The sequence below is a fragment of the Zootoca vivipara genome, chromosome 5 (assembly GCF_963506605.1).
Source record: "Zootoca vivipara chromosome 5, rZooViv1.1, whole genome shotgun sequence".
Taxonomy (NCBI): Eukaryota; Metazoa; Chordata; class Lepidosauria; order Squamata; family Lacertidae; genus Zootoca; species Zootoca vivipara.
Genome location: NC_083280.1, coordinates 89,222,397 through 89,250,386, shown reverse-complemented (window position 1 = coordinate 89,250,386; position 27,990 = coordinate 89,222,397). Strand labels below are relative to the sequence as shown.

The following is a 27,990-nucleotide window of genomic DNA, read 5'->3' as shown; positions in this document are numbered from 1 at the left end:
TGTACCTGTTTGCTTTGTAACAAAGAACCCAATAGAAAGAAATTAGAAAGAATAGCTGCCCGTTATGATGCTACAAGGAGGAAAGATTATTAGAAAAATCTGAACTTTATTATACATACTATATTATGCTGAAAATATGTACCCAAGGACATGAGGTTTTGAATTTACATCTGTACAAACACAAAATAGATTAGAAAACGCATGCAACATTTTACAAAACATTGCTTGTTATAAAGGTACCAGTTACCCAGAGGGCTCTGACTTAAAAACTTTTGCCTGGTCTTCAAACATTTCTCCGATTTCATATTTCGCTGTGAAAATGCAATTCCAGGCTACAGTATCAAAGTACCTTTGATAAGTTTGGCAAGTGTCACTTCAACATGATCCATGGGGAGAGAGTTGTATGGTTACCAAAGGCAAGAGCCACGGCTGCATTTTTCAAAGTGTAGCTAACCCTTTAGGGTTAAGGTCTGCATTAAAGCTTTGTCAATGGAACTGGTGGGTTTCAATTGCTCCTGATAACTGGGCAAAAAGAAACTGAAACTTTGTTACAGCCATTCGCATCGGGCTTCTTTCATCAGATTCAGACTGGAGATCCAGCGAATTGTAGGCATGAAAGGAGTGGCATCTTTGTCTTGCTATGTCTGGCAGCGGTGATCTTTGTCGCATCACAATTGGATCGCACATTTTAGATTGCATTTGCCTATTGTAGATCTCCCCCTTTGTACATAGGTACAATTTCTCTCCCTGAAGAGAGGGTTCATATATTATTTTGAAACTGCAGAGAAGTCCCCCCCCCCCACGTTAATGATGGGTGACAAAAAAGAAGTGGGAATGGTTATTACATGTAAAAAAGCAGGTTATCGAGATTGGCCCTTTGGAGACACCCCTACCTACCTTCACATTGTAACATGAACTGGCTTCTTCCTACCACAAAACAAGCTGTTCAGCTTTGGCTACTTATGTCAATAGGCTACAAAAGATGGGAGGTTTCACACACACAAAAAAAATCTCTTTCCAGAGCATATTGCCACTTAAGCCCCTCAACTGGTGGTGTTTACCATCTGTAGTTTCACTTCTAGCTTCCTTCCTGCAAATTTAAACATCACCAGACCCCCCAGTAAGCATTTTTGTACCCACTAATGAACTAAACATCAGAAAAGGGAATGCAAACTTCTATTTGCCAAGATGTGTGGCATATTGTGGCTAATACAATATGCTAGCGTGTTGAAACTAGTGTGTGCTTTGTTTACTGTTACTCATTGTTTGCCCTGGCACACATCTGCATCTGTATTTCAAACATCTGTGCTGTTATTTCCAAAATATTCAGTCATTCAAATGCTTTCTTTATCCTCACTTCTAGAACTGTCTAATCACATGTTTAATTCTTGATGTTTAATTATCGTGGCATGCAGAACTTTTGATCCATTGGTTTATATCGTTTTAATCTTTACAAGATTAAACCTGTAACTTGTAGCTTAATGTTTTAAACAACATTTCCATCTGAATAATTTGCCTTTAACATTCATGCCATACTCAAAACTGACCCCCCCCAAAAAAGGAACAAGAGAAACATGTCAAAATAATTAACATTTTTAAAACAATCACATCGTTTGTGATAGCTGCTAAACTTTTAAAAAAATCTTATGTCCTAAACACTTGGCCTTCCTATCATAGCTGAAATTTAGATGTGAGAAAACTAGCATAGAGCTCAGGTCTCTTACACACATCTTGCCAGCTGCCATTTTAAAATGCTCAACATACTAACCTTTTCATAGCTTCTAATTTCAAAAATATAAAAAGTATAAAAGATTCTGAATTAAAGGCTAGCCAAACTGATAGTTATGTTTTGGGTTTTTTCTATGAAACCAAAACAAATGGCCAAAAAAACCCCCACCATCCTGTTTTTAATCCGTATAATTACTTCATAGTCTAGCTTTAGCCATTTACAAAATTAAATAAATATGTATGTGAACCCTTTCTGAAACCTTACATTTGCTACTGATCCCTAATAATTGTTTGGCTGAGGAGCAATTTTTCTTCTCCCAGAACAAAGGTTATTCTGTTGTCAATACTCATTCCCACCCTCCAAGTTCGGGGCAAGTAACATCAAACCAAAGACCAGTTTGGTTACATCAGGATATAATGTAAAATAAGACCTTGACTCTTTTCCTAGCTTTAGATTCTCTTAAGTGGATTCTCCAATCTGGTGCAGTTTGATAAATGCCAATATAAGCCTGACTTAAAAGCTAGCATCTAGTTTCCTGTTTGCTCCAATTTACAGCCTGGGCCAACACAAAGCTCTCCTGTATCTTACATTGCGACTGTCATCTGTGCCTCTCTTCAACATCGGCTTTATTAATTTTTTTTAAAAAACTGTACCCACCATTTCTTGTGGAAATGCAAGTTGTAAGATTCCTTCTATTATCGTCCAAGCATAAACGGTTGAAATGATCAAGTTCCGAAAGCACAGCAGTTAGGAGACTTCTCTGAAGGCAGAGCCTCCTCCGTTTCGCCCACTGAAAAGAGTTGTCTTTTGCAACAGGACCACTGCTAAAAGGTGCTCTCCGATCTCATGAAGCTGCAGGTAACGTCCGTGTGGATTTGGGGGGGGGGGAATTCCGAAGGATGCCATTCTTTGATCAATCCATCTCCAGCAACGGTAGCTAAATTAACCCTGGAAAAATCAGGGGTGAGCCAGCCAATTGCCAACGTGACTCGTATTTAACACATTCCAACATGGAGACACAGGGATGCTGTCAAAGTTCCAAAGTAACTCCATGCCATGACATTCACAGACACCGTTTCGAAGGCCAGTCTTTGGTAGATCCAAAAGGTACCAGCTGGGCAAAAAGGGGGGAGGGGGCTGGTTCCAACATAAAAGCAACATGCTTCAATTTCTCAGAACTTTAGTTAAGTGACCCTGAAGCAGAGCTGAACCTTTAAAGAGCCGGGGGCAATCAAGAGTCCTGCAGACCAAAACAAACCCCTTTACATTTTTTAAATGTATACATGTAAAAAATGTAGCCTGTTTATAGGACAGGTGCATGTAAGTTCATTATGCAGTCCTATGAATCGACTGTGTCGTTGGGCTTGAACAAACAGCGTTACCCTTCATATTTCCACAATCACAACCGGGGGGGGGGGGGGAATCCAACATGTCCTAAGCCAAAGAAAAGAAATGCAGCCGTGCCACTTTTTAAACACAGAACCTAGAGTCAACTAGGCGTTGCTGCTGCAAAAAATGGTCTCAACTGGAAGGCAATTCCTCCAAAGACATAAATCTTTCTGCTAATGGTAGAAGCATTTCAGCTCTTCTTCAATCAGTTGTGATGGCTGTATCGTACACACACACACACCCCGCCCCCAGACTCTTAGACAAGAATAATAAAGACAAGCATTGCCGTTTTGCTCTTTTTCTTCCTGCTTCCGGAACTGATCGCAGCGAGTTTTCTGGGTGGTTTGCAATTAGGCCTAAACGGGAATGTTGTTCTGCCTAGTCAACACACACTATGTACAATGCTGGCTTATCCTATGGTCTGTTTGGTCTACACTTTATTTACCGAATTGTTTAAGAAACGTTAGTTATTGGTTTGTATTTCTTCAGTCTGGTCCACTGGCCAGTGGCATAGTTCATTTCAAAAACTGTGTCCACCAGCATCGTGGTGCTTCCTGTGCCATCAGCCTTAGGCAGCAGTTCCGTGTGTTCGCTCAGTTTGATCTGGATTATGTCGCCCTGTTCCTGACAAGGGTTTTCTGCGGAGGCAACAAGATACACATGTCACGGGAGGGAGCTTAGCAAACGGAAAATGGTTCAGGCCAGGAGCAATGCAGAAAGCAAGATCTGCTCTAGCACACACCATCAGTGCCCTCGTATACTTGTTTCCCCTCCTGTGAAAAGAGTGTGCTGCTCTTCTGAAATAACTGCACCCAAGACACGCAAGGATAGCTTTGTATCTCAATGCACACAGATCGCCCCACTCCACCCGCAAGAGGAAGGTCACTGCAATGCCTCTGGGATCATGAAGCACTGCAGCCTTTTGCATCCCAGGCCTCTGCGTAAGATGCCTTCATCTGACATTGCCAGTTACCCCTGATCCTGCCAGCCACAATATCCAGGCACCTGGCTTTTGATATTCAAGGCAAAGAAATACAGTTTGGAATACATGCCTCTGGATCCTGCCATGAATCCAAGGATGAGAGCCTTCTCCGGCCTTGTGACTTTGTTTGCTGTCTTGAACATTTCTTGCGCTGCATACATTTGTTCCCTCTGCAAGGAAGAGTCAGTAAGATTTTATTTCAGGAGAGGAAATGATCGGGAGAACAGAAAATAACTTAAGCATCCAGCCTGTTTGTTTCTCAATTGACAAATCCCTTATCTTGTGCTGGAATAGAAAAAGCATCAGCGCCCCTCGATATAACCTCAGAGCTTTCATTCTAATCTAATTTTCATGTAGTCAAGAGCGGTACATTGGCCAGAGCTCTTTATATTCTTACAGCTGATATTCTCTCTCTCTCTCTCTCTCTCTCTCTCTCTCTCTCTCTCTCTCTCTCTCTCTCTCTCTCTCTCTCTCTCTGTGTGTGTGTGTGTGTGTGTGTGTGTGTGTGTGTGTGTGTGTCTTAAATCTACCATTCTATTCCAAGATAGAGGTACAGAGTAGGCCATCACTTGGGTATCTTTCTGGGGGTCTTTGACCAAGTACCCAAACAGAAAGGTGAATGAATGCAAAGCCCTCTGGGAGACACATGGCAGCCCCAACCATCAGCCAATTGTTAAGGTTTAAAGAGCAGCACAGGGCTCATCAAGAGCACCAAAAATCAGCTGAACTCCCTGGTGTAACCAAGGGGGCCTGGAGGAGTCAACCTGGATTATAGCTGCTCGCCCCCAGTGCTCTACGAGTCCAAGCTGCTTTCTCTGGAGTGTAAAAAGTGCCCCACTTGAAAATGTAGTTATGTTTCTGGAGGAAGACCCTTGAATCCAAACCGCTCTCTCTGTGGAAGGGAAAATCTCTGCTTTTTAAGAGCATGTCCCCCCCCCCTAAAGAGACTTCAAAGGAGTTCCATGATCAGGGTTGCAGCATCTTTGATGGAGCATCTTCAAAGGAGCTTGCTGCAACCACCAATCGGCTAAAGGGCTGTTGCAGCAACCTCTCCTTCAAGCCCTTGGCAGGTATCAATGACCTGAAGCGGTTACAACATCTGGTAACTGACAGGTGAGCGGTCCTTACCCATTTGTCGAAATTGGCTCATGGGCACGAGCAGAAGATTGCTTGTCACAACAACAAAACCCACAAAGTACGTAATAAAAACAAAATCAAGAACAACCCAATAACCCCACCAACACATTTTTAAAAGGCACTGGATGTCAGTCAGTCAATGGCCTGGTTAAAGAACGTTTTTGCGTGGAGTCTAAAGCTGTATATATCGAAGGTGCCAGCTGAACCAACTTAGTGGGTCATTAAGTTGTACAAGCAGGGCACACATCAGTTCTCATCAGTATCGAGGTCTATTTGTAATCAAAGCAAATCCTGAAAGCATTCTTATAGCGCTACGAGGTAGGGCTACCATACATTTGGATTTTCCCTGGACATTACCAGGATTTCAAAGAATTTCCGGGGGGGGGGGGATTTCCTAAAAGCGGTGCTTTGCCCTGGACCTTAAGCAAGTCAATCGAAAAATCAATCAATTTCGGGGCGTCCTGGTTTTTACTTTTTGAAATGTGGCAACCGGTCTTATGGTTTAGTACTACCTGGATCCTCATATTCATATATGAGATTGCAAACGCCTGGCTATTTATGTACAGTGGTACCTCTACTTACGAATTTAATGCGTTCCGAACGCACATTTGTAAGTAGAAAAGTTGAATCCCATAGGAATGCACTGGGAGAAAAAAATCGTAAGTCGAAGCAACCCTATCTAAAAATTCGTAAGTAGAAAAAATCCTATCCAAACTGCATCCAAGATGGCGGATGGAGCTCCAATCGTAAGTAGAAACATTCGTAAGTAGAGGTACCACTGTATAAGCAACAGCAAGAATCTAAGCGAATTTTCAGGGGTGTCCAAACTTTTTTCAAAGAGGCACCAGATTTGATTAAGTGAATGTGCGTGAGGGCCGACCAAAGTTGTTCACCTTTTTTTAGGATTGAAGTTGTTCAGGTTGGTTTTTTTTTACAATTTTACCCCAAAGTTGTTGAGCTTTTTAAGGCCCTCCGGGCCGGACTTTGGACATGCCTGGTCTATATACATTGTGAGAGTGTTCTCTTGGCTTACTGTTAGAGAGAGGTTCTTCTTGGGCGGCGCTTGCTGAGGAGGAACTGCTGGTGGCGCCTGCACTGCCGGAGGGGCGGCGGGAGGAGTCACAGGAGAGGTAGGTGTTGCTGCAGCAGCTGTGTTTGCGTTACTGTTATACATGGGTGTCCTTTGCTTAAACTGAGTCGGGACAGCAGTGCCAGGGGGCGCCGCAGGCTCTTCTTTCGCTTGCAAGGGTTCCCGGACGGAGCCAGCTGTTTGCACCAAAAGATGTCATCAACAACAACAAAATGGTGCTCGTATGGTTTACTCTCATTACAAATGTTAACGCTTCCTTACTTTCTTTCCCAAGGGTCACTAAGGGATAACATGTAGCTGTAACTCAGCAAAAATGTCCCCCTCCAACAGGCAGTGACAGTCTCTCAACCTTCTTCCCGATGCCCTGCCTTCATTACCTAAAGCAGGCATAGGCAACCTTGGCTCTCCAGATGTTTTGACACTACAACTCCCATGATCCCTGACCACTGGCCCTGTTAGCTAGGGATCATGGGAGTTGTCGTTCCAAAACATCTGGAGAGCCAAGGTTGCCCATGCCTGACCTAAATCCTCGCTTTTGCTTGTCTGCTTTTCTGTCTTCCATGCTTGCCTCCACAGCACAGGGAACACGGGTGCTTGCAGAAACCCAGAATTCCTCGGGCCATATGTGAAATTAAAATCCTGAGTGCTGTGGGGGCTTGAAAGACACCGTTTGGGTACAAACGGAGATTATTCAACCGAAGCCTTTCCCCAGAGAGAGAAACAGCACACCTGCTTCCTGTCAGATAGGAAATTGCCAATCACTGCTTGAAGCTTATGTTCGTTTCTCTCAGATGCAAAACCTTGTCTCACATCCCTCCCTCCACCCGCTCACAACTCTAATTTCAAATAGATAGATTCTAAATATTACAAAGGGAAAAACCGATGCACAAAGGTTATGCACAGAGGGTAATGTGAAGAACTTGGGAGACCACACCATGCTTCCCAGATACAGGGGGAAATGTTCTCATGACACTTCCTCTCAGTAAAAAAGAAGAAGAGATATATATATAAAATGGCACCACACAAAGGCAAGATCCTATAAAATTAATTTTATGTGCTTCGGCCCAGTCATGGGACATGAGCAGGGGAGGGAGGCATGACCCAAAAGGAAAGCCCTTTATGCCACATTTGGGCAACCTACAGCCCTCAGCTGCTCTTCCAGAGCCCCACAAGCCCAGTCATTTTCCAGCAACGCCCGTCAGCCATCAAGGGAGCAACAGCGAAAAGATCCCTCAACTAAGCAGCATGGAGGCAGAGATGTTGTCCAGTTGAGAGCACTGTGAAGTGGTGGCTTCCACCTTCTCCTCCCCTCCACGCTCCTGAGGCAGATACCCAATGACATCTGCGCTGAGGGTGCGTTGGGAGTGGAGGAAGCTGAGGTGTGAGAGAGGGTGTGCAAGTGTGTCATGGCCCTGCCCATTGTGCCATGCAGCCACCAAATGCCTCCCCACCGTCAGATGTGGACTTTCCAGGACAAGAACATTGCCCACCCCTTCTTCTTTATGCCATCTGGTTTCTTATTCCTCCGAAATGCTTATATTCTGGTTTGCTTCAGGAGTTTCTGCGGGATCTGGTTTAAACGTGACACCCAAAACCCGGTAATCTTCAAGATCGTCCCAGGAGTTTAGAGCAGGGGTTCCCAAACTACGGCCCGGGGGCCAGATGCGGCCCAATTGGCCTCCCAATCCGGCCCGCGACGACCCCCGCCGCTCGCCGCCGCCTGCTCTTACGGCGCGCAGTGCGGCGGCACTCTTCCAGGTCAGAAAAAAGCGCCGAAAATCCTTTGTGCGCATGCGTATGGGCCTCTCCCAACCCAGAAGAGGTCATTTCTGGTGCACTTCCGGGTCGGGGGAGGCCCATATGCATGCGCACAAACGATTTCCGGCGCTTTTTCCGACCTGGAAGCGCGCCACCGCGCCAGTAAGCGCCCGCGCGCATGCGCACGGGCGCGCACTCCCCCATCCTCCGGCCCGCCGCGCGATCGGTCCGGTAAGTCTGGGGACCCCTGGTTTAGACAATTGCCTGGCATTGAAATATCAGCAGCCACATCCCTCTTTTTCACTCAATCCTTTATGAAACCGTTTTGAGGTTTTATTACAATCAAGCAGCATAATAAATGCTGTGAAATGTAGTAAATAAAGAAGCACAAAGAGACCAAGTGCACTTTGTTGCTGCACTAATTTCCTCAGTGCTTTTTCAAGAACCTTTGAGGAGCCTCATTTTTGCATCTTGGGATGTTAACTAAGAGAATCCTGTCATTTTTACAGAAAATGAGTGGGTGTGGCAATTAGGGCAGAAGCTGACATAACTAATCTAAAGGAAGATGAAACTTCCTCCATCCATCACTGGCCAAGCAAGCTCTCTACAAGATGGCACACAGACCATGCCCAGAAAGGATTCAGGATCTCAGTAAGTATTATTCACAACAAGCTTGATACTGCTTCATACATTTGCATTGTAACTCTAGTACAGGGTAAGGAATCTCCAGTTTGCAGGCCTAATCCGGCACACCAGGCTTCCCCATTTGGCCCGGGGAGGACGCTTCTGGCAAGCCATGCCCATCTGCCCTACACCTGATGTCATACATGTGGGTCAGGTGGTGAGGCCTCTCTCGAAGTGGCTTAGCAGGCACTGCTGAGAACCGCCTGCAGCCCCACGCACAGGGCTTCCCAGCGGCTTGCAATGCCTTTGGGCAGGGCATTGCACCAGACAACCAGCTGGTTGGGAAACACTGACCAACTGACTCTGACAGGGGCCAATCAACTGATATCGGATGATTGGCAGGTGGGTTGTTCCTTCCACCTGCTGGTGGGTGGGTGGATGTGTAGATAAAGATTAAGCTTACTGAGCCAAAAATGTTTCCCACCTCAGCTCTAGGCTATACTGTTATTATCTTTGGGCTCATTGTAGAAACCGAAGCCCTGCAAATCCTCCTTGAATTCAGGTATTTGTAGCTGTTTGGATACAGAACAGATTCAAAGCTTGCTGCAGGTGATGTTTCCTCATTTGACTTGCACTCTGCACACAGTTTTAAAACATTAGAAAAAATAAACCCGTTCTGATGAAAGTACTTGCCATAGCCTTTTTGAGTGTTGTCGTTTTTACAATGTGGAACATATCAGTAACGAACATATTCAGAAGTGCAAAAATGGAAAATTTTGTCACTTACCTGGCTGCGTGGTGTCGGAACTTGGAACATAAGAAGATGATGGAACGACACTGGGTGCTGCAGGAAGATAGCTCGTAGAAGCTAGGGCAGGGTCATTGTTCAAAGAGGCAATTTTCTGTAAAACAGCACATGCATCCTTAAACTATTTCAAAAATAATTTTGACAATTCAGGGTACATTGTTCGTGCCTGTGATTGCAGAGCAGAGACCTACATGCATGAGGCTTAGAAAGCAGCCCAATATACAATACCATTCTAAGTCCTACCTGAGTAGATACGAGACCAGCAGCATAGTCTGGAGTAGCATTTTCGACGACTGTCTCTTCTTTCGCTTGCTTTTCCACCACTTCTGTATCTACACCATTAACAAACATAGAAGCTAGTTAGCCATAATTGCTGCCTTGTTTTGCTTACCCAAATAAAAGAATTTTAAAAATCCAAAACTACAGGACTTCCAAATTTTGAATTCTCTGTACAAGCACTGATTCCACAGGGAAACAGTACAAGAAATAGCTGGAAGCAAAGTTTGGGCTGCAGGAACTCAAAACGGGCATAACTGCTCTCACATCCTCAAGGATCAACAAAACCGTTAACATGTGCAAAATGACAGCATCAATATTAAATAATATCTGTTATGTCTCGTGACAATAGAAATGCAGAAAGCTTTTACTCGAGTGGCATCTGTCTCGAGAGACAATGGGATGTGCCTCCAGGGGTGAAGTCAAATTGCTGCGTTCGCAGCAGCAAAGTGACTTCCCTGGGGTGCAAGCCTGGGCAGGGTGTATGGAGGTCCTGGGCTGCCCAGACGACAAGACCCCCTCTCGGCCTCACTGATGTGGTCCAAAGGAAAGCAGACAAATAAAGTTGGGCACCAGCTTAGCCGCAGGAGTTGCCAGAAGGAGGCATGCTAAGCACCATCCAACTGTCTTAGGGACTTCACTCTGGATTTGTGTCGGGTTTTACTCCTTAGCCTTTCCTATTTCGTGTACTGTATTCATTCTCATGTGCTAATCTTAACTATGATCTGTGCACCTTTATGGAAGTTTTAAGGTTTTGTATGTTGTTTTATTCCACTGTGGCCTATGGCTATTCTATTCTATTTGCTAACTCTCAGATCCAGCCAAATTTGTGTACAAATACAACAGAACAATTGGATTTGCTTCACTAGGCAAGTCCAAGTGCACGGCAGTCTTCATATAGTAGTTTTTCTTTGTTAATAAAAATAGATTTAGATAGCTGAATTCTTTATATATTCCCTTTCGTTACCCTGCATATATTTTTCAAATTACATGTGTTACTATTTTCCAAACCTCTCCGCTGGTCTGCTAGCAGGTGCCCTATTGTGAATCGATCACTCTCTCAAGCCTATCACAAGTTAACACAGACAATTATTCCATATTATCAAATCTCAACTCCCTATAATTTCACAGCAGCTTTAATAAGTGGCAAATGAACAGAAAAGCAAACAATTAGCCTTTAGCTCTCAATTTAATTTGACAGATTAAGTACAAAAGACTTAGGTTTGTAAACCAATATACTAACCTAAGGTCTTTCTTCTCCTTTTGGCTTCCCGGCCAGCACCAACCATATCCAGCTCCGAGATGTCTAGTAACTACAAATACACCAAACGAACACTTACTTTCGCATTTATTGCAGAGTTCACTAGCTTCTGATGCATGGATTGCCCTGTCTACATTTTACACTTCCACACACGTGCATCATGTTAGGGCTACTTCCCTTATACAATATTAACAGGGGGGGGGAGCAAATTTAGTATATGTATCCATACTGTACCTCACAATACCAAAGAATACTGTGTGATTGTTTTAATTTTTTTAAAAAAAATAAAACTGTATAAACACAACAGGAATGAAATAATGAAATAACACCCAAGCTAGTTGGACTAATACACAGGGCTGTTGTTTCTTAACTTTGAAAAGACTGAATATTCAGAAGCCAAGGGAGAGTGTCAAGGGAAACACACTTGAAGCTACATAAATACCTTTACTCCTCTCTCTTTCCGCAGAGGAGTTCTCGAGGGTGGAATTGGAGTTCTGTTTCCAGCAGGGCTAAATACGCTTGGGGTAGTGGGATTCCTGAAAGGTGCTTGTTTAGGTATCCCTTTGAGTGGAGCTATACAGAAACAAAAAGGGAAAAACATCACCGAACTGAACACAGGGGTAAGACTCCTACTGAAGAACAAAACATTTCAAAGCAATACTGATTATAGATTAATTTACAAATGTAGTCCAGGGGGCATTAGTGTTGTGCAGCAACACATACAAGATGTGTGCTTTTTAAATGTGCTTTTCCCCTTTGCTTACTTCCATAATCTTACTTCCTCAACACAGTACTTATTCTACTCAATTCTACTGTTGACGCACTTCTGTAAAAATTGGGAAAATGTGGCTATTACTTTGGCAACCCATGAATGCTTAGGGGAAGGAAGGCAGTTTTAAGACACCAAGTAGGAAAATGGGAGATTTCTCGCTATTGGAAGTTACATCTAAAGGAAGTAGGTATCAGAGTACATAACATTACCCAATTTTACCATCCCTTATGGGAGGCAGCAGGTGGGGTGCTATAGTGCAGTGGTCCTCAACCTTGGGCCTCCAGATGTTTTTGGCCTACAACTCCCATGATCCCTAGCTAGCAGGACCAGTGGCCAGGGATGATGGGAATTGTAGTCTCAAAACATCTGGAGGCCCAAGGTTGAGGACCACTGCTATAGTGCAGTGTTTCTCAACCAGTGTGCCTCCAGATGTTTTGGGACTACAACTCCCATCATTCCTGACCACTGGTCTTGCTAGCTAGGGATGATGGGAGTTGTAGTCCCAAAACATCTGGAGGCACACTGGTTGAGAAACACTGCGTATAGTGGGTAGACTAGAGTGTCAGACCTATGGAGACAAGCTCACTGCATCTCAACCTAACCTACCTCAGAGGGTTGTTGTGGAGCATGGGTAGTCAAACTAAGACCCGGAGGCTGGATCCGGCCCAATCACCTTCTAAATCCAGCCCGCGGACGGTCCGGGAATCAGCATGTTTTTACATGAGTAGAATGTGTCCTTTTATTTAAAATGCAAAAAAATATAGTCCGGCCCCCCACAAGGTCTGAGGGACAGTGGACCGGCCCCCTGCTGAAAAAGTTTGCTGACCCATGTTGTGAATGAGAAGAGGGAGAACCATGTACACTACTTTGAGCTCCTTGGAGGAAAGCTGGGGTATAAAGGGATTGAATGAATGAAGGCTGAGCAACTTTGCTTTTTCCTAGAATCATCACAGCCAGTGCCTATTCTATTTGGAGAGAGCCCAAGTATAAAGAGATTTGAGAAGAATGCACCCTGCAACCCCAGAGGCAATACAACAATATATTACAGCATGTGGATAGGCTACTTCGTTCAAAAAGAGAGGATGTGCCAGGATTCTCTGTAACGCAGCCTTCAGTACACCTGAAAGCCCTGCAGGAAACCTATTAGCATCAACAGTGCCCAGAGATCGTGGTAGCTGGGCAAAGGGGAGGGCAGGATGCTGGGAAGCGGATTACCTGCAGTTGTACAGTGGTACCTTGGTTCTCAAACAACTTGGACCCCAAACACTGCAAACCCGGAAGTAAGTGTTCTGGTTTGCGAACTTTTTCGGAAGTCAAACATGCTCCGATTTGAGTGCCACGCTTTCGTTTGGAGTGTTACGCTGCGGTCTGTCTGCTTTTGCTATTTATTTTGTGTTTTTATGGCTCTTTTTTGGTGTGCGACTGTGTGGAATCCAGTTCAGCTACTGATTGATTGTGTGACAGCAGTACATTGTTTATTGCTTTCATTTTATGGACCAATGGTCTTGTTAGATAGGAAAAATCATGTTAAATTGCAATTTTTGGGGGTTGTTTTTAAAAGTCTGGAACGGATTAATCCATTTTGCATTACTTTCTATGGGAAAGCGTGCCTTGGTTTTGGAACGCTTTGGTTTTGGAATGGACTTCCAGAATGGATTAAGTTTGAGAACCAAGGTACCATTGTAATGGCAATGCTTGCTCATTATTCTGTAGAAGTACAGTAAGAGTGAAATGTGCTCATCACTAAAGGGGGGGGGGGTATGACTGTGCCCTAGATGTGAAGGTCTCAGAAAGTTCACTCCCCAGCATAGAGACAGGACAGTCAGTATTCAGACTGTTATTACTGAAATCACAACAAGCAGCTGGGAGCAAAATCCCAGGCAACAAGAGACAGGCTGAGCGATCATGGCTGCCTTAATTAAGCAAGTGAAATGGCCCATAAAGGAAAGATGCCATTTCACCTCCACTGGAGTTGATGGCTAATCTTGTCTATGGGGAAAAATTCCTCCCAGGTCGTAACTGCAGCTTACAGCTGGAATTGTTCTTCCGCGAGAGAAGCAGCAGCGATAGTAATTTCTGCTGCAGTAAAAGCAAAGAGTTAGAGAGGGAGAAGGGGGGCAAGAAGCACAGAGGAACCGCAGCAATGGAAATACGTGCACTGAGTATGGGGGGAAAGGAATAAGCTAGAGAGATACAGAGCACCTGTCTAGGTAAATACTGTTGATGCCTGGAATGCATGAATCTGAATATTGCAGACAAAAGATATTGCCATGAAAAATAAACAGAGAAAATCAGAAAGAAAAGGTAACAGAAGGCGAGAAAATGTGAAAAGAGGGATTGTTTTTCTGGGAATAGCCAATTACACTTAATACTATTGCCAGAATCACAAAGGCACAAGTGGGATTCCTGAACATTAACTTGCATGAAAAGCTTTCACCAAGCTACATTCCTCATCCTCCCCTTCTTTTAGACAACCCAACTTTTATTTTAAGTCTACATTTAGGACAGCATTTAATCTGAGCAGCTGGACAGTTAATTGATCTTAAAACTTTGGAGATAAAAACTCTAAAAGCTCCAACTGCATGTTTGCCTACAGTACCTTCTAGGAGACAGGATATGATTCTCGAGAAGATGATGTGATTTATTTCAATACTAGTGGATTTTAGCCCGTTTAAAAACGGGCGCTAGAGGAAGCGGCCTGCCGGGACTGGCTTGGCGGTGGCGGGTCTTCCCGCCACCGCCAAGCCAGTCCGCAGCGGGGGCTTTTCGCCGTTTGCCTTCCCCTGAGGGGGAGGCAAACGGCGAAAAACCCCGCCGCGCCGCAATTCGGCTCCGGGACTGGCTTGGCGGTGGCGGGTCTTCCCGCCACCGCCAAGCCAGTCCGCAGCGGGGGTTTTTCGCCGTTTGCCTTCCCCTGGGGGAGGCAAACAGCGAAAAACCCCGCCGCGCCGCAATTTGGCTCCGGGACTGGCTTGGCGGTGGCGGGATGTTCCCGCCACCGCCAAGCCAGTCCGCAGCGGGGGCTTTTCGCCGTTTGCCTTCCCCTGGGGGAGGCAAACGGCGAAAAACCCCGCCGCGCCGCAATTCGGCTCCGGGACTGGCTTGGCGGTGGCGGGTCTTCCCGCCACCGCCAAGCCAGTCCGCAGCGGGGGCTTTTCGCCGTTTGCCTTCCCCTGGGGGAGGCAAACGGCGAAAAACCCCGCTGCGCCGCAATTCGGCTCCGGGACTGGCTTGGCGGTGGCGGGTCTTCCCGCCACCGCCAAGCCAGTCCGCAGCGGGGGCTTTTCGCCGTTTGCCTTCCCCCGAGGGGGAGGCAAACGGCGAAAAACCCCGCCGCGCCGCAATTCGGCTCCGGGACTGGCTTGGCGGCGGCGGGAAAAAGGGGAGGAATTCCTCCCCTTCTTCCCGCCGCCGCCAAGCCAAAGCGGGCTTCCCTCCGCGCCCGCTGCCGCTTCGGCTTCCTCGGGTTCCCCGAGGAAGCGCCGTCCCATGCCGGAGGTGTGCGGCAAGGCTGCCGGGGGGGGGAGCGCTTCTCTCCCCCGCCGCCTCACCGCGCACCTCCAGCATGAGACTGGGCTTCGGAGCGGCGGTTGGCGGAGCGGCAGTTGGCTGTTCCCTGTGTCCCGAGAGCGCGGGTCCAATCCCTGTGTCCCTGGTTGTCCCTCCGTCCAATCCCTGTGTCTCTGGGGGACATGCGCAGTACCCCAGGGACACACGGGACAACTGGACGCAGGGACAACATGGACATTATTATATAGGATTCTGTAGAACACTTGTAGAACACTAATGCAGAACTTGGTTTTCCAGTACAGTGGTGCCTCGCTAGAAGAATTTAATTCGTTCCACTGGTCTTTTCTTATAACGGAAAATTCGTCTAGGGAATCCCATAGGAATGCAGAATATTTTTTTTTAAAAAAATTTGCCCATAGGAACGCATTAATTGAATTTCAATGCATTCCTATGGGAAACTGTGATTCGCTAGACGAATTTTTCATAAAACGAATTTGTCTAGCGAGGCAACCTCCGCTCGAAAAATCCTTTCGTTAAGCGGAAATTTTGTTAAGCAGGGCATTCGTTAAGCGAGGCACTACTGTATTCCAAAACCTTGCATGGCTATTTATTTTTTAATAATATACCACTGAACGACAAAATGCTACTGAAAACCCAACTTGGTGACACTATAAAAAACCAGAGGCAGCAACATTTTGCACAGGAGGCCACAGAGAAAGTTTGTTAACAATTTTTCAGCCTTTCCTACAAAGCCTAGAAACAGTGCTTGGCAAATTACCCTTCAAATTACCAATATATGCAAAATTCTGGCTCATCTAAGACTTTATAGAACCTTAATGCTCAATAATGATTTAACTCACATGTGGAGAATACTTTTATTTTTTATATATCTTAATTTTTTAAATAAAGGAATCTTTGAATGACTTAATACTTTATTATGCCTGTGCTGTATCTTTGCACTTTTGTCCTTCAATGTTTTGTTTTCACATTTTTTAAAATTATTTATCTTCTTTCTTTTTGTTATCTTTGCACTTTTAAAAAACAAATCAATTAAATATTTAAAAAGAACTAGAAATACCTAGCATTGATTAAATAAAAATGTGGGATTTTCAACGTTCTAAGGTAACACAAAGGTATAATTCAAGAAAGCGGGGGGGGGGGTGTGCACGCGACCATAGCTGTCAACTTTCGGATTTGAAAATAAGGGATCAGCAGCCTGACCTATCCACTTTCAGATTTGAAAATAAGGGATTAGCAGCCTCACCTGTCCCGGGGGCAGTCTATGGTATATCTAACAATCCAGGATAGCAGCAGGAAACGGCGCTGTAATAAGGGAATTTCCAACAAAAAAAGGGAAAGTTGACAGCTGTGCCTTGGAATAAGGGAGTTTCCCGCAAAAAAAAAAAAAGGGAGGGTTGACAGCTATGGGTGCGACTCCAAGATTATATACTCATACCATATATATAGCCTTCAAAATAGCTGTTTCATGCTTTGCGTATATACGTGTCTCTTAGATCTAAGAGAAAATTAAAATCCTACTTGTTGTATCGATCTTTTTGACTAGCCCTCTTCCTTTGGCATGGAAAGGCACTCCAGCTGTCTTCTTGAGCTGCTGTGCGGTTTCAGTAGCTACAAAAAATAATTATAATTAATACTACACCAGAAAAACATCTCAAGCCATTCTTAAACAGTGCTCTTCATGGAACAATTAAAACCTGACCCTCTCCAGAAAGAAATTATACTGCTCATATTATTATACAGTCTGAATTTATACAGAAATTATACAGTCTGAATTTACATACAGAGCTTCCCCCTTTCCCCACCCATTCCAAAGGACCTTTTGTATTGTGCATGCCTGCCTTTCCCCTTCTCACACATGACATAATTCTTGCCCCTTTAAACAACTCTGTGGAACAAAGGGAACTTTTAAGATGTGCAGCCTGAAAAATCAGAAGCGAAAGAAGAAAAACATAAAGCTGTCAAAATTCACTGTTCTACATTTATCTTTTTTAAAGAGAGGGGTTGGGTAGGGGGAGAATGGTGGGGCTCCAACTGGTGTCGCCCATATTAAATAGAGCCCCATCCCACCAATTGAAGATCAAAGTTCTGGGCTACGAAGCATCAAGGCTTCCACCAAGACTGGTTTCAGCATCTCAAATTCTACTTACAGGTAGGTAGCCGTGTTGGTCTGAGTCGAAGCAAAATAAAAAAATTCCTTCAGTAGCACCTTAAAGACCAACTAAGTTTTTATTTTGGTATGAGCTTTTGTGTGCATGCACACGAAAGCTCATACCAAAATAAAAACTTAGTTGGTCTTTAAGGTACTATTCAAATTCTACTGTGCATGCTGCATCTTTTTCAAATAGACGTGCCTCTGTACGATATTGAGGCTATTCCTCTTGTGTTTTTCTTAACAGGTGTCTTGATACTTACACTTCTGCAGCAGCTCTGCTCGGAGAGTAGCGCTTTTTGGTTTACGTTTCAGCTGGAAGTGCTTCACGGGAGGAGTAAGTGGTCCAGCTAATGTGGTCAAGGCGTTCTTATTTAAGTACTGGCACTCCAGTGGCAGCATAGCGGATGATTCACATTCACTCACTATGTAATAAAAAAAAAAACACATAGGAAATTAGTTCCTGTAACAACCATCATTAAGAAAAGGGTCCTTCCTTTAGGCAGACAACTATACCTTCCTCCCAACTTGGAAGACCAAACAGTTTCTCAATTTCATCAAGTTATCTTAATCTTGCAACTTGTTGTGCAAAGAAATTTATATTTTGGAACAGCCCTCACCCAAAGTGTAAGCTGCAGGAGAGGGGCATCAAGCAGTGAAACGAAAATGTGCTGCCCCCCCTGCTGACAATGGGCTTCTCTCACCTGTTTTGTGGCAGTGCCCACGAAGCACCGGCTTCCAGCGGGATCACACTGAAATCTTGTGAGATTTCAGTGCTGCGGCCAATGCCCCTGTTCCACTGGTGGTTCCCTCACCTTGCCTCATAAGCAGGCCAGGTCTGATAAGCTGACCAGGATGGGGTTTTAGCCTTCTTTTCAGTCCCAAGGAAAAGTGGCAAGAGCACAGGCTCTATTAGCGCCATCTCACGCCCCTTGGGCTTTACCACCAAGCCGTCAGACACATCCCGAGGAATAACTGAGCCAGCAGAACATGAGACTCAATCTCAGGGTCCCACGTTGGGTGAAATATTCCTGCATTGCAGGGGGTTGGACTAAATGATACTTATGGTCCCTTTCCAACTCTACAATTCATGCTCTGCCCCTCGGGCGGGTGACATTTTCTGTCAAATGCTCCCTTTGAACCCCCCTAGGTTCCACCTCCCAAAAATATTTCCTCTGAGCCTCAGACCCAGAACACCTGGCAATCCTACTCCTAAATCATGAGAAACACAGGATTAATCTATTAATCTAAACACAGCCCAATCCATGATTTTCAAAGCCAACACAATACAACAATTTCACAGGAATTTACATGAAAGGAGACCTACCTTTTTCTCGCAGTTCTCCTAAAATATCCTGAACATTGGGATTCTGCTCTTCCAGATCAAGGTTCAGGGAACCTATATCGGGAAAGGATTTTAAGATATCGGCCACCATTAAGACCCAGGGGTCCGGATCCAAGGTCGCAAGCTGGATGATTTCTGTCAGTGCATTTTTCATCTGACAAAAGAGAAGAGGGAAGGAGAATCAAGAGTGGAATGTTCAAAGAAAGGGAAGAGCTGCTTTCTCAAAACTTTACTGAATAGATCAAACCTTCATTGGGGTAAAAGATGCAAAGGAGGAACACATGTAGAGTAAGGAGTAGGGAATACAGAGGCAAATTTGCCCATTCCTACATCTGTACACTGACCACTGAAGGAAAATGGGCAGCAGCACTACTACGATCCTCTCCAAGGCAGTTGGGAGGAAGGTTACCCCCAAAGTGAAACTTTAAACGGTATTTGTCACAATGGCAAAGGTGCAGGTGCTCTCAGATCATCTCACCCACAATTTCTTTCTCTGTGAAGAAAGGCCCTTCCTCACAAGTAAGAGAGTCTCAACGGGTCTAGGAATGCCCACGCTGCTGCCTCAAATGCAGTGGCAAAATTTTTCTACAGCAGACTCTCAGAAGCTGCTTGAGTGCACAACAAGGGGAAGTCTCAGATAGCAAAACGTTTTTGAGCCAGCCCCAACCACACCCTGATATCACTTAAATAGCAATGAGCTCTCCTATTTAACAGAGGTTAAAGAATACTTTATTGCACAGTGAGGAACTCTTTTCCTCTACTTAAACAGAATGCAAGCTATTTTAACTAAATATTACTCCAACATGGCCCATTATATAAAATGGTCCATTATATAGGGTACTGCAATGACAGATACTGTATGTGCTTTCCTCTGAATGGTTACCTATCTATTTTCTGGACCTATCAATATATCTGATAGTTTGTTTTTCCCATGGAAACAATCACCAATGCCCTAACAGCAAAAATGGTAATGCATACCCATACTAGTAGAGCAATGCTTCAAAATGATCTTGCACAAACCTAAAAGTATAATACTATGTAGAGTTAGAATGCTGAAACCCACTGAAATAAACCATTAGGTTTGGAAGATCACAGAATCCTGGGATCGGGCTCATTTGGAAACCACACACTGTAGCTCTAGACCTTCCCAATTATGACCAGCAAATCAATACTATCTAAAAATGGGAATTCCTCTCTAAGGCAGTCATACTGACAGATGATAAAAGACTTTAATAGATATTACTTTCCTAAGCCAGTATTAAATAAATGTACTGCCAGAGCCCATGCCTACAAACAGTAGCAGTCAGTTTTCTAGTGGGGCTTTGCAATTTTAAAGATGCCTGTGTTGCCATACATAAATTAGTCATAACATTGCACTATGTGATTTATGTGCTTTTATTCTTTAGTTTCAATACAGTTGTACCTCGGTTTATGAACACAATTGGTTCCAGAAGTCTGTTCATGAACTGAAGCGTTCATAAACTGAAGTGAACTTTCCCATTGAAAGTAATGGAAAGTTGATTAATGTGTTCCAGACGGTCCGCGGAGTACTTAAACTGAAGCGTTCATAAACTGAAGCAAACTTTCCCATTGAAAGTAATGGAAAGTGGATTAATGCGTTCCAGACGGGTCCGCGGAGTACTCAACCTGAAGCGTACTTAACCCGAAGCATGGGTGTAATTGGTTCCGGAAGTCTGTTCATAAACTGAAGCGTTCATAAACTGAAGCGAACTTTCCCATTGAAAGTAATGGAAAGTGAATTAATCCGTTCCAGATGGGTCCACGGCGTTCGTAAACTGAAAATTCGTAAACCAAGGTGTTCGTAATCCGAGGTTCCACTGTAAACCAATGTTGCCTTTTCCAAAATTTGGTTTGTTGCACACACACACACTTCAGAAAATGGCCTAATGCTTTCAGCAAAAAGGTGTGCTCCTCTCTGGAAGGGAGAGGTTTGGGGGGGTGAGTGAGCAGATGATGACATGGAATCAATTTAGACATTTGTATGGAGTCTTTCCCTGAAGCTGTTTGAAAAGTATACAAACACCTTCCAGTGGTTTTAAGCAGAACAGCCCAAGTAAACCATTAGCATTCAGCTCCACTGCATGCATAAACCAAATCTGGGATGAAGTTGGGAAGGGATCTTGCTTCAAACTCTTGCAAGAGATGGGCTGGGCCAGACTGAACTTACATCGGTGCAGAAACCGGCAGTGATTTCTGTTGAATCACCTAGTGCCTACTGGCTACTAATATTTTTTTCCCCAAAGAATGAAGCACACCTCCATCCAATTTCCCCGCCCCCAAAGACACTTGTAAAAAATTCGGAAACAAGAGTGCATTCTCTCAGGGTATTGTCCACATTTTGCCTTATCCGATTAAAAGATCACAACTTATGGAGCCTTGCTTTGAAAAAGGGGGTAAAAAAAACCCAGCCAGGTGGACCTCAAGAATATTGTGAGTATTTGTGTGGATGTGTATAAATAAGTGATCAGTCAAGGAGGAAGTGCAGCCCACCCCTGGGAACGAGGAAAGCCGATACTGCAGGTTTGCTGCAATGGACCTCGGGAATAGTTTTGTGTGTGGATGTATATAAATAAAAGCGATAGCTACAGGTAGGTAGCCGTGTTGGTCTGCCGTAGTCAAAACTAAATTAAAAAATTCCTTCCAGTAGCACCTTAGAGACCAACTGAGTTTGTCATTGGTATAAGCTTTCGTGTGCATGCACACGAAGAAGAGAAGGTTAAGGGGTGATATGATAGCCATGTTCAAATATATGAAAGGATGTCATATGGAGGAGGGAGAAAGACTGTTTTCTGCTGCTCCAGAGAAGCGGACACGGAGCAATGGATTCAAACTTCAAGAAAGAACATTCCACCTAAACATTAGGAAGAACTTCCTGACAGTAAGAGCTGTTCGGCAGTGGAATTTGCTACCAAGGAGTGTGGTGGAGTCTCCTTCTTTGGAGGTCTTTAAGCAGAGGCTTGACAGGCATATGTCAAGAATGCTTTGATGGTGTTTCCTGCTTGGCAGGAGGTTGGACTGGATGGCCCTTGTGGTCTCTTCCAACTCTATGATTCTATGATTTTTTAAAAAAATTTGTTATAAATAACAGATCGCTCAATGAGGAAGTGCAGCCCACCCCTTCGAAAGTGCACCTCGGGGTAAGCAAAGGACCTCGGGAAAAGTTTGAGTGTTTGAGTGTCTTTTTGTGTGTGTATATATATAAATAAAATATCATTCAATTAGGAATTGCAGCCCACCCCTGTGAAGGAGGAAAACCCACCTTGCAGGTCTGGCTGCAACGGACCTCGGGGATAGTTTCGAGCCCTTTCTTGGTGTGTGGCTGTGCGTGTGTATATAGGTGCGTGCGTCTATGTGTGTGGTGTTGTTGTCGTTGGCACCCGTCTGCCACGGCGGGAGTGTAGCCTTTTGCCTACGGTGCTACATGTACGGGACGAGGGGATGTGCTTCCACCCGAGCCCCCTGTCCCACCCCTGGGGCGGAGGAGGGGACCCCCCCCCTTTCCCTCTGCAGGCTTCACTCCGACGGGCCTCGGGGGCAGGAGAGTTTTCGCCGCCGGATCCGTCCCTCGAGGGGGAGGAGGATGCGGCGCCCACCCCGAGGGGAGGAGGACGGCCAAAGCGACGGTGGGGGGCCCGACCTCCGGGGGGGGAGTCCCGGCTTCCCCCCTCGGCTGGTTAGGGGGTGGGCGGCCTCCTCCTCGGGGGTCTCTCTCTCTCTCTCTTTGCCTCACCTCGTCCACCGCGCGGCGGGGCAGGTGCAGCATCCCCAGCAGGAGCTTGAGCTTGACGGGCGACGAGAGGCCGTGGAAGCAGAGGCGGATGTTGTCCACCACCGAGGCCGTGAGCAGCGAGGCGATGCTGGGCGGCGCCCACAGCTCGTCCGCCGAGCCCAGCTTGTTGTGCAGCCACAGGCCGGTGTCGCTCTCCCGCATCGACGCCATCTTGGAGCGGGGGGGAGGGGACAGGAGGCTCTCGGCGGGCATTTTATGAAGACACCTAAAAAAAAAAAGGAGGGAGGGAGGGTTGGTTGAGGAGGGAGGGAGGGAAGGAAGGAAGGAAGGAAGTACGGCCGCAAGGCCCCAGCCCCTTTTCCCGCCTCTCCGTCCGTAACGCAAAATGGCGCCGCCCGCGCGCCGGGGCGAAAGGCTGACGAGCTCTTAAGAGCCAGGCGGAGCTAAGCTCGCCGTGCAAAATGGCGGCGCCCACATCAGGGCGAGCGAGCTTCCTTCCGGGCAGCAAAATGGAGCTTTTCCGTACGGGAAGATGGCGCCTCCCAGCCAGGATGGGCTTGTGAGGAGGTCGAAGAGCGGCTGTTATATGTAAAATGAACCATGGGAAGAGAAGAAGGGAAGTCATTGATGTTTTAAGGACGTAAAAATGAGTAGCCTACTTTAAATTGTGCTCTATATATAAATGTAAATAATAAATTATATAAATAAATTAGATATGTGTGGGTGTGGGTGTAAACTGGGTATGTTCCTTCGTCTCCAATGTTCAACAAAACCGCTTGATCGATTGAGGTGAAATTTTGACACAACATCACATGCGAATGTCCGAAGTCTATAGGAAACTTTGCTAAGACAGATGGCACACCTGTGCCAGGTAAAACCCCTAAACCCCCTTGTTTCAAAACACACAACTCAGACGAAAGTGCATGCTGGGAAAAGGACCAGGTTGCAGTAGATCGCAGTCTCTTGAGAGTTGGCCACCCCTGCCTTATTGCATCCATCAAAACTTACTTACTGTTGAATTTCTCTTAAAGCTGCCAGCGTTTTCAGCTGTACCCAACTACCGGTATTTCCCATATATTCAATAAACATTTTCCAGTCTTCGCTAAACGTATGTTCTTCTTGTTCTTCTCCAAGTCTATATGTTTAGGTCTGTGAGTTGTGCATAAATTGTCAACTTAAGTTGCCATTCTTCTTTAGTTGGGATCTCGCTCATTTTCCATTTTGGGGCTAACAAAACACGGGCCACGGGCCACTGTCGTAACATACATAAATCACCTTTTTTGACACCTGGGAATTGCGGTCTGAGTTATCCCCAACAGAAAGGACTCTGGTTTTTTTGGGGGGGGGTACTTTTAAACTTTTTTTTCCAATTCATTATGGATCATTTCCCAATGCTCTTACCCTTTTACTGAAGAGCAGCGGTTTCCACGGGACGGAGCAACCGTTTTTCACTTTGCTGCTTCAGAACTCTTTTTAAAAAATCATTTTTATTAAAGTTTCTGAGTTAACAATTCAATCAAATCACATTAAACCATCCAAATGATATACTGTATATACATATCCAAATATTCTGCCAATTTTTTGGGGGGGGGGACTCCCCATGCTTCAAGGTTTGAATCACCACAAGAATTTACAGGGATTTTATATAACTCCTTTTTTTTGCTGTTTGTTTATTTGCAGACAGTCTCACAGAGGGCTACTCTGTGTTAGGTAAAGGTAAAGGGACCCCTGGCCATTAGGTCCAGTCGTGACCGACTCTGGGGTTGCGCGCTCATCTCACATTATTGGCCGAGGGAGCTGGCGTATAGTTTCCAGGTCATGTGGCCAGCATGAAAAAGCCACTTCTGGCGAACCAGAGCAGCACACGGAAACACCATTTACCTTCCTGCTGTAGCGGTTCCTATTTATCTACTTGCATTTTGATGTGCTTTCGAACTGCTAGGTTGGCAGGAGCTGGGACCGAGCAACGGGAGCTCACCCCACCACAGGGATTCGAACTGCTGACCTTCTGATCAGCAAGCCCTAGGCTCAGTGGTTTAACCCACAGAGCCACCTGGGTCTCTCGTGTTACAAAGCTATTAATGTCACTCAAAAGAAACTGAACCATTTGTGCCAGGGAAATGGAAAAAAACCCAATGATCTCTTGGGTCTCTATATAAGCGGCAGACTAACAGATAATGAGTGGTGTCTTCCACCTGAGGTTGACCACAAATACAAAGTTTCTCTGTGTATGGGACCTTGTAGCAGCCATCTAAGCCTCCAGTGGGCATCACTTGGAAACACAGCTTAATAAAGGCATTTCTTAAAGAAGCTGGAAAGGGTTTGGTCCGATAACTAGCTCTAAAAAGCTCTGTTCTCAAGAGTGGATACCAAGGGGGGAAATTGGCATTTCTAATTCATTGAGGTCACTTCTGGATTCTATCTACAATAGCCAGTCTCTTGGCTGACACTTACTCAAGGTCAAAACAGTTCTGGAAAGGTCAGTTCTGGAAAATAATAACAGTCTAAAACATATTGTCAAGTATGGGAAACCAGCAAGATTCAATGGAGCTTTTAATACAGGATGGCAAATATGACCAGGTAGACATTACTGAAATTTGGTGGAATGACTCATGACTGGAATGTAGGAATTAGGGGGTATAACCTGTTCAAAAGGAATAGACCAAACAGGAATTTGGAAGGAGGAGCATTATACAGTGGTACCTCTACTTACGAATTTAATGCGTTCCGAATGCACATTCGTAAGTCGAAAAAAGTTGTAAGTCGAATCCCATAGGAATGCATTGGGAGAACAAATTTGTAAGTCGAAGCAACCCTATCTAAAAATTCGTAAGTAGAAAAAATCCTATCTAAACCGCATCCAAGATGGCGGACGGAGCTCCATTCATAAGTAGAAACATTCGTAAGTAGAGTTATTCGTAAGTAGAGGTACCACTGTACATAAAAGATGTGTACACTTGTGAAGAAATCCATGACTCAACAGGGTGATGCAGCAGCGAGAAAGGTGAATGCTATTATGGGTTGCATCAAGTATAGTGTCCAGATCAAGGAAAGTAATAGTACCACTCTATTCTGCCTTGGTCAGGCCACACCTGGAATATTGTGTCCAGATCAGGGTACCACAATTTAGGAAGGGTGTTGACAAGCTGGAACATGTGCAGAGGAGGATGAGTAAGATGATCGAGGGTCTGGAAACGAACCCTTATAAGAGCGGTTGAGGGAGCTGGGTATGTTTATCCTGGAAAAGAGGAGAGTGGCATAAGAAATGCTTCTGGCCTACCAGAAGCATTTGAAACTGCCTTTGAAACCGACCCAGAAACTCCAGCGGGTGCAGAATGCCGCAGCGAGGCTCCTTACGGGGTCCCAGCCGTGGGATCACATTCATCCAGTGCTTTACCAGCTGCACTGGCTCCCAGTGGAGTACAGGATCAGGTTTAAGGTGCTGTTTTGACCTTTAAAGCCTTATGCGGCTTAGGACCCTCGTACCTACGGGACCGCCTCTCCCGGTATGACCCGCAGAGGACATTAAGGTCCACAAATAATAACATACTGGAGATCCCGAGTCACAAGGTGGTTAGGCTGGCCTCGACCAGGACCAGGGCCTTCTCAGTACTGGCCCCGACCTGGTGGAACGCTCTGTCTCAGGAGACTAGGGCCCTGCGGGATTTGTCATCTTTTCGTAGGGCCTGCAAGACAGAGCTGTTCCGATTGGCCTTTGGACTGACGCAGTCTGACCCCGGGGTTACCCCCCCCCCCAAGGTTTTATCTCATAATGGTTTTTATCTTCTTTGTAGATTTTTAATTTTAAAATTGAATTTTAACATGGTATTAATCTGCATTTTAACTGAATTGTTTCTTTTATACTTGTGTTGATATTATTTGTTGTTAGCCACCCTGAGCCCGGTCTTGACTGGGAAGGGCGGGGTATAAATAAAATTATTATTATTATTATTATTATTATTATTATTATTATTATTATCTGGTTCGCCTATGCCTCAGTCAAATAAAAGGTGATTAACAAATTTCACACACTGCATACACCATTTAAGAGAGCTTTCCACTCTCTAACCTACTCTTGGGTCCTGAATGTCCTGAGGTAACTCTGTATTTGGAACAGTGTCGCTTGTTTCTGCAACTACATTACACCATGTGCATTGTGCATGCCCCCCCCCAACTTATATGTGACAGACATGCGTGTGACTGCGCATACGGACGGTGCTGTAAATAAAAAATTCAATTCAAACCTCAAAATGGCAGGAGAGAACTGGAAAGTCCTCGTAGCTCATGAGGAGACCCTCCCCAAAACCCGTAGAGGACGTCAGCGAGAGCAGAGGAAGCCTCAAAGATACTGGAGGCAACCTGCTAATGTGCAGGGTAGCAGCTGGCCCCAGACCTTCCATTCTAGTTGAGGATATTTTTGGATACAGTGTTTTTTTGTCTGGATTGGAGAGAGAATGACAGAGAGGGTGTTTAAAGGGTGTTTTGAGGGTGCTCCCTATTTACGTGATTTTCACTTGATGCTCACGTAAGTGGGGAAAGACTACTGTAACCTACTTTGATTCATTGTGATAAAAGGCGAGTAAATAAAATAAAGCCTTTAAAAAACACACACAAAAAAATTGATCCATTATTTGATCATGTGTATTAGCATAAAGGGACCCAGGTGGCGCTGTGGGTTAAACCACTGAGCCTAGGGCTTGCTGATCAGAAGGTCGGCGGTTCGAATCCCTGTGACGGGGTGAGCTCCCGTTGCTTGGTCCCAGCTCCTGCCAACCTAGCAGTTCGAAAGCACACCCAAAAGTGCAAGTAGATAAATAGGTACCGCTCCAAATGGGAAGGTAAACGGCGTTTCCATGCGCTGCTCTGGTTTGTCAGAAGCGGATTTGTCATGCTGGCCACATGACCTGGAAGCTATACGCTGGCTCCCTCGGCCAATAATGCGAGATGAGCGTGCAACCCCAGAGTCGGTCACGACTGGACCTAATGGCCAGGGGTCCCTTTACCTTTGCCTTATTAGCATAAAACTTTCTACCCTTGTATTTAGAAATATATTTCTGCCTCTGTACACATATGGGACGCAACATATACGCACTGGGGCCATGATCAATGGGGCCAATGTGGAGACTTCATGAAACCCAGATGGTTCTCTTACAATTTGAAATGCTATTTTTACAATATGCTGACTCTTTCATCAATCACACCCAGAGGTTGGGGGTGTAATTGTGTAAAAAAGCATGATGAAGATTGGATTTGATTGGTTAAGAGACTGGTGGCAAGAAAAGATAGCTAAACTTAATTTATTCCTCCGTGCCAGTTGTGACTCATTACGTCTTGTACGCTCCATCTCAAGAGCAGCAAACTTAGGGATAAAATCCCGCTCCCTATTTT

General features: G+C 45.1%; 1 protein-coding gene across 1 annotated transcript; it reads right to left on the bottom strand.

Moving 5' to 3' along the window:
- Positions 1 to 86: 86 nt before the first annotated feature.
- Positions 87 to 22,886, bottom strand: NELFA (negative elongation factor complex member A). Its single transcript, XM_035137437.2, has 11 exons — positions 22,603 to 22,886; positions 18,834 to 19,005; positions 17,770 to 17,931; positions 16,876 to 16,965; positions 11,497 to 11,627; positions 11,037 to 11,106; positions 9,761 to 9,849; positions 9,497 to 9,611; positions 6,271 to 6,503; positions 4,171 to 4,270; positions 87 to 3,756 (listed from the first exon to the last, which is right to left on the bottom strand). The coding sequence occupies exons 1-11, from the start codon at positions 22,852 to 22,854 to the stop codon at positions 3,572 to 3,574; spliced, it is 1,599 nt and encodes a 532-aa protein (XP_034993328.2). The 5' UTR covers positions 22,855 to 22,886; the 3' UTR covers positions 87 to 3,571.
- Positions 22,887 to 27,990: the final 5,104 nt, after the last annotated feature.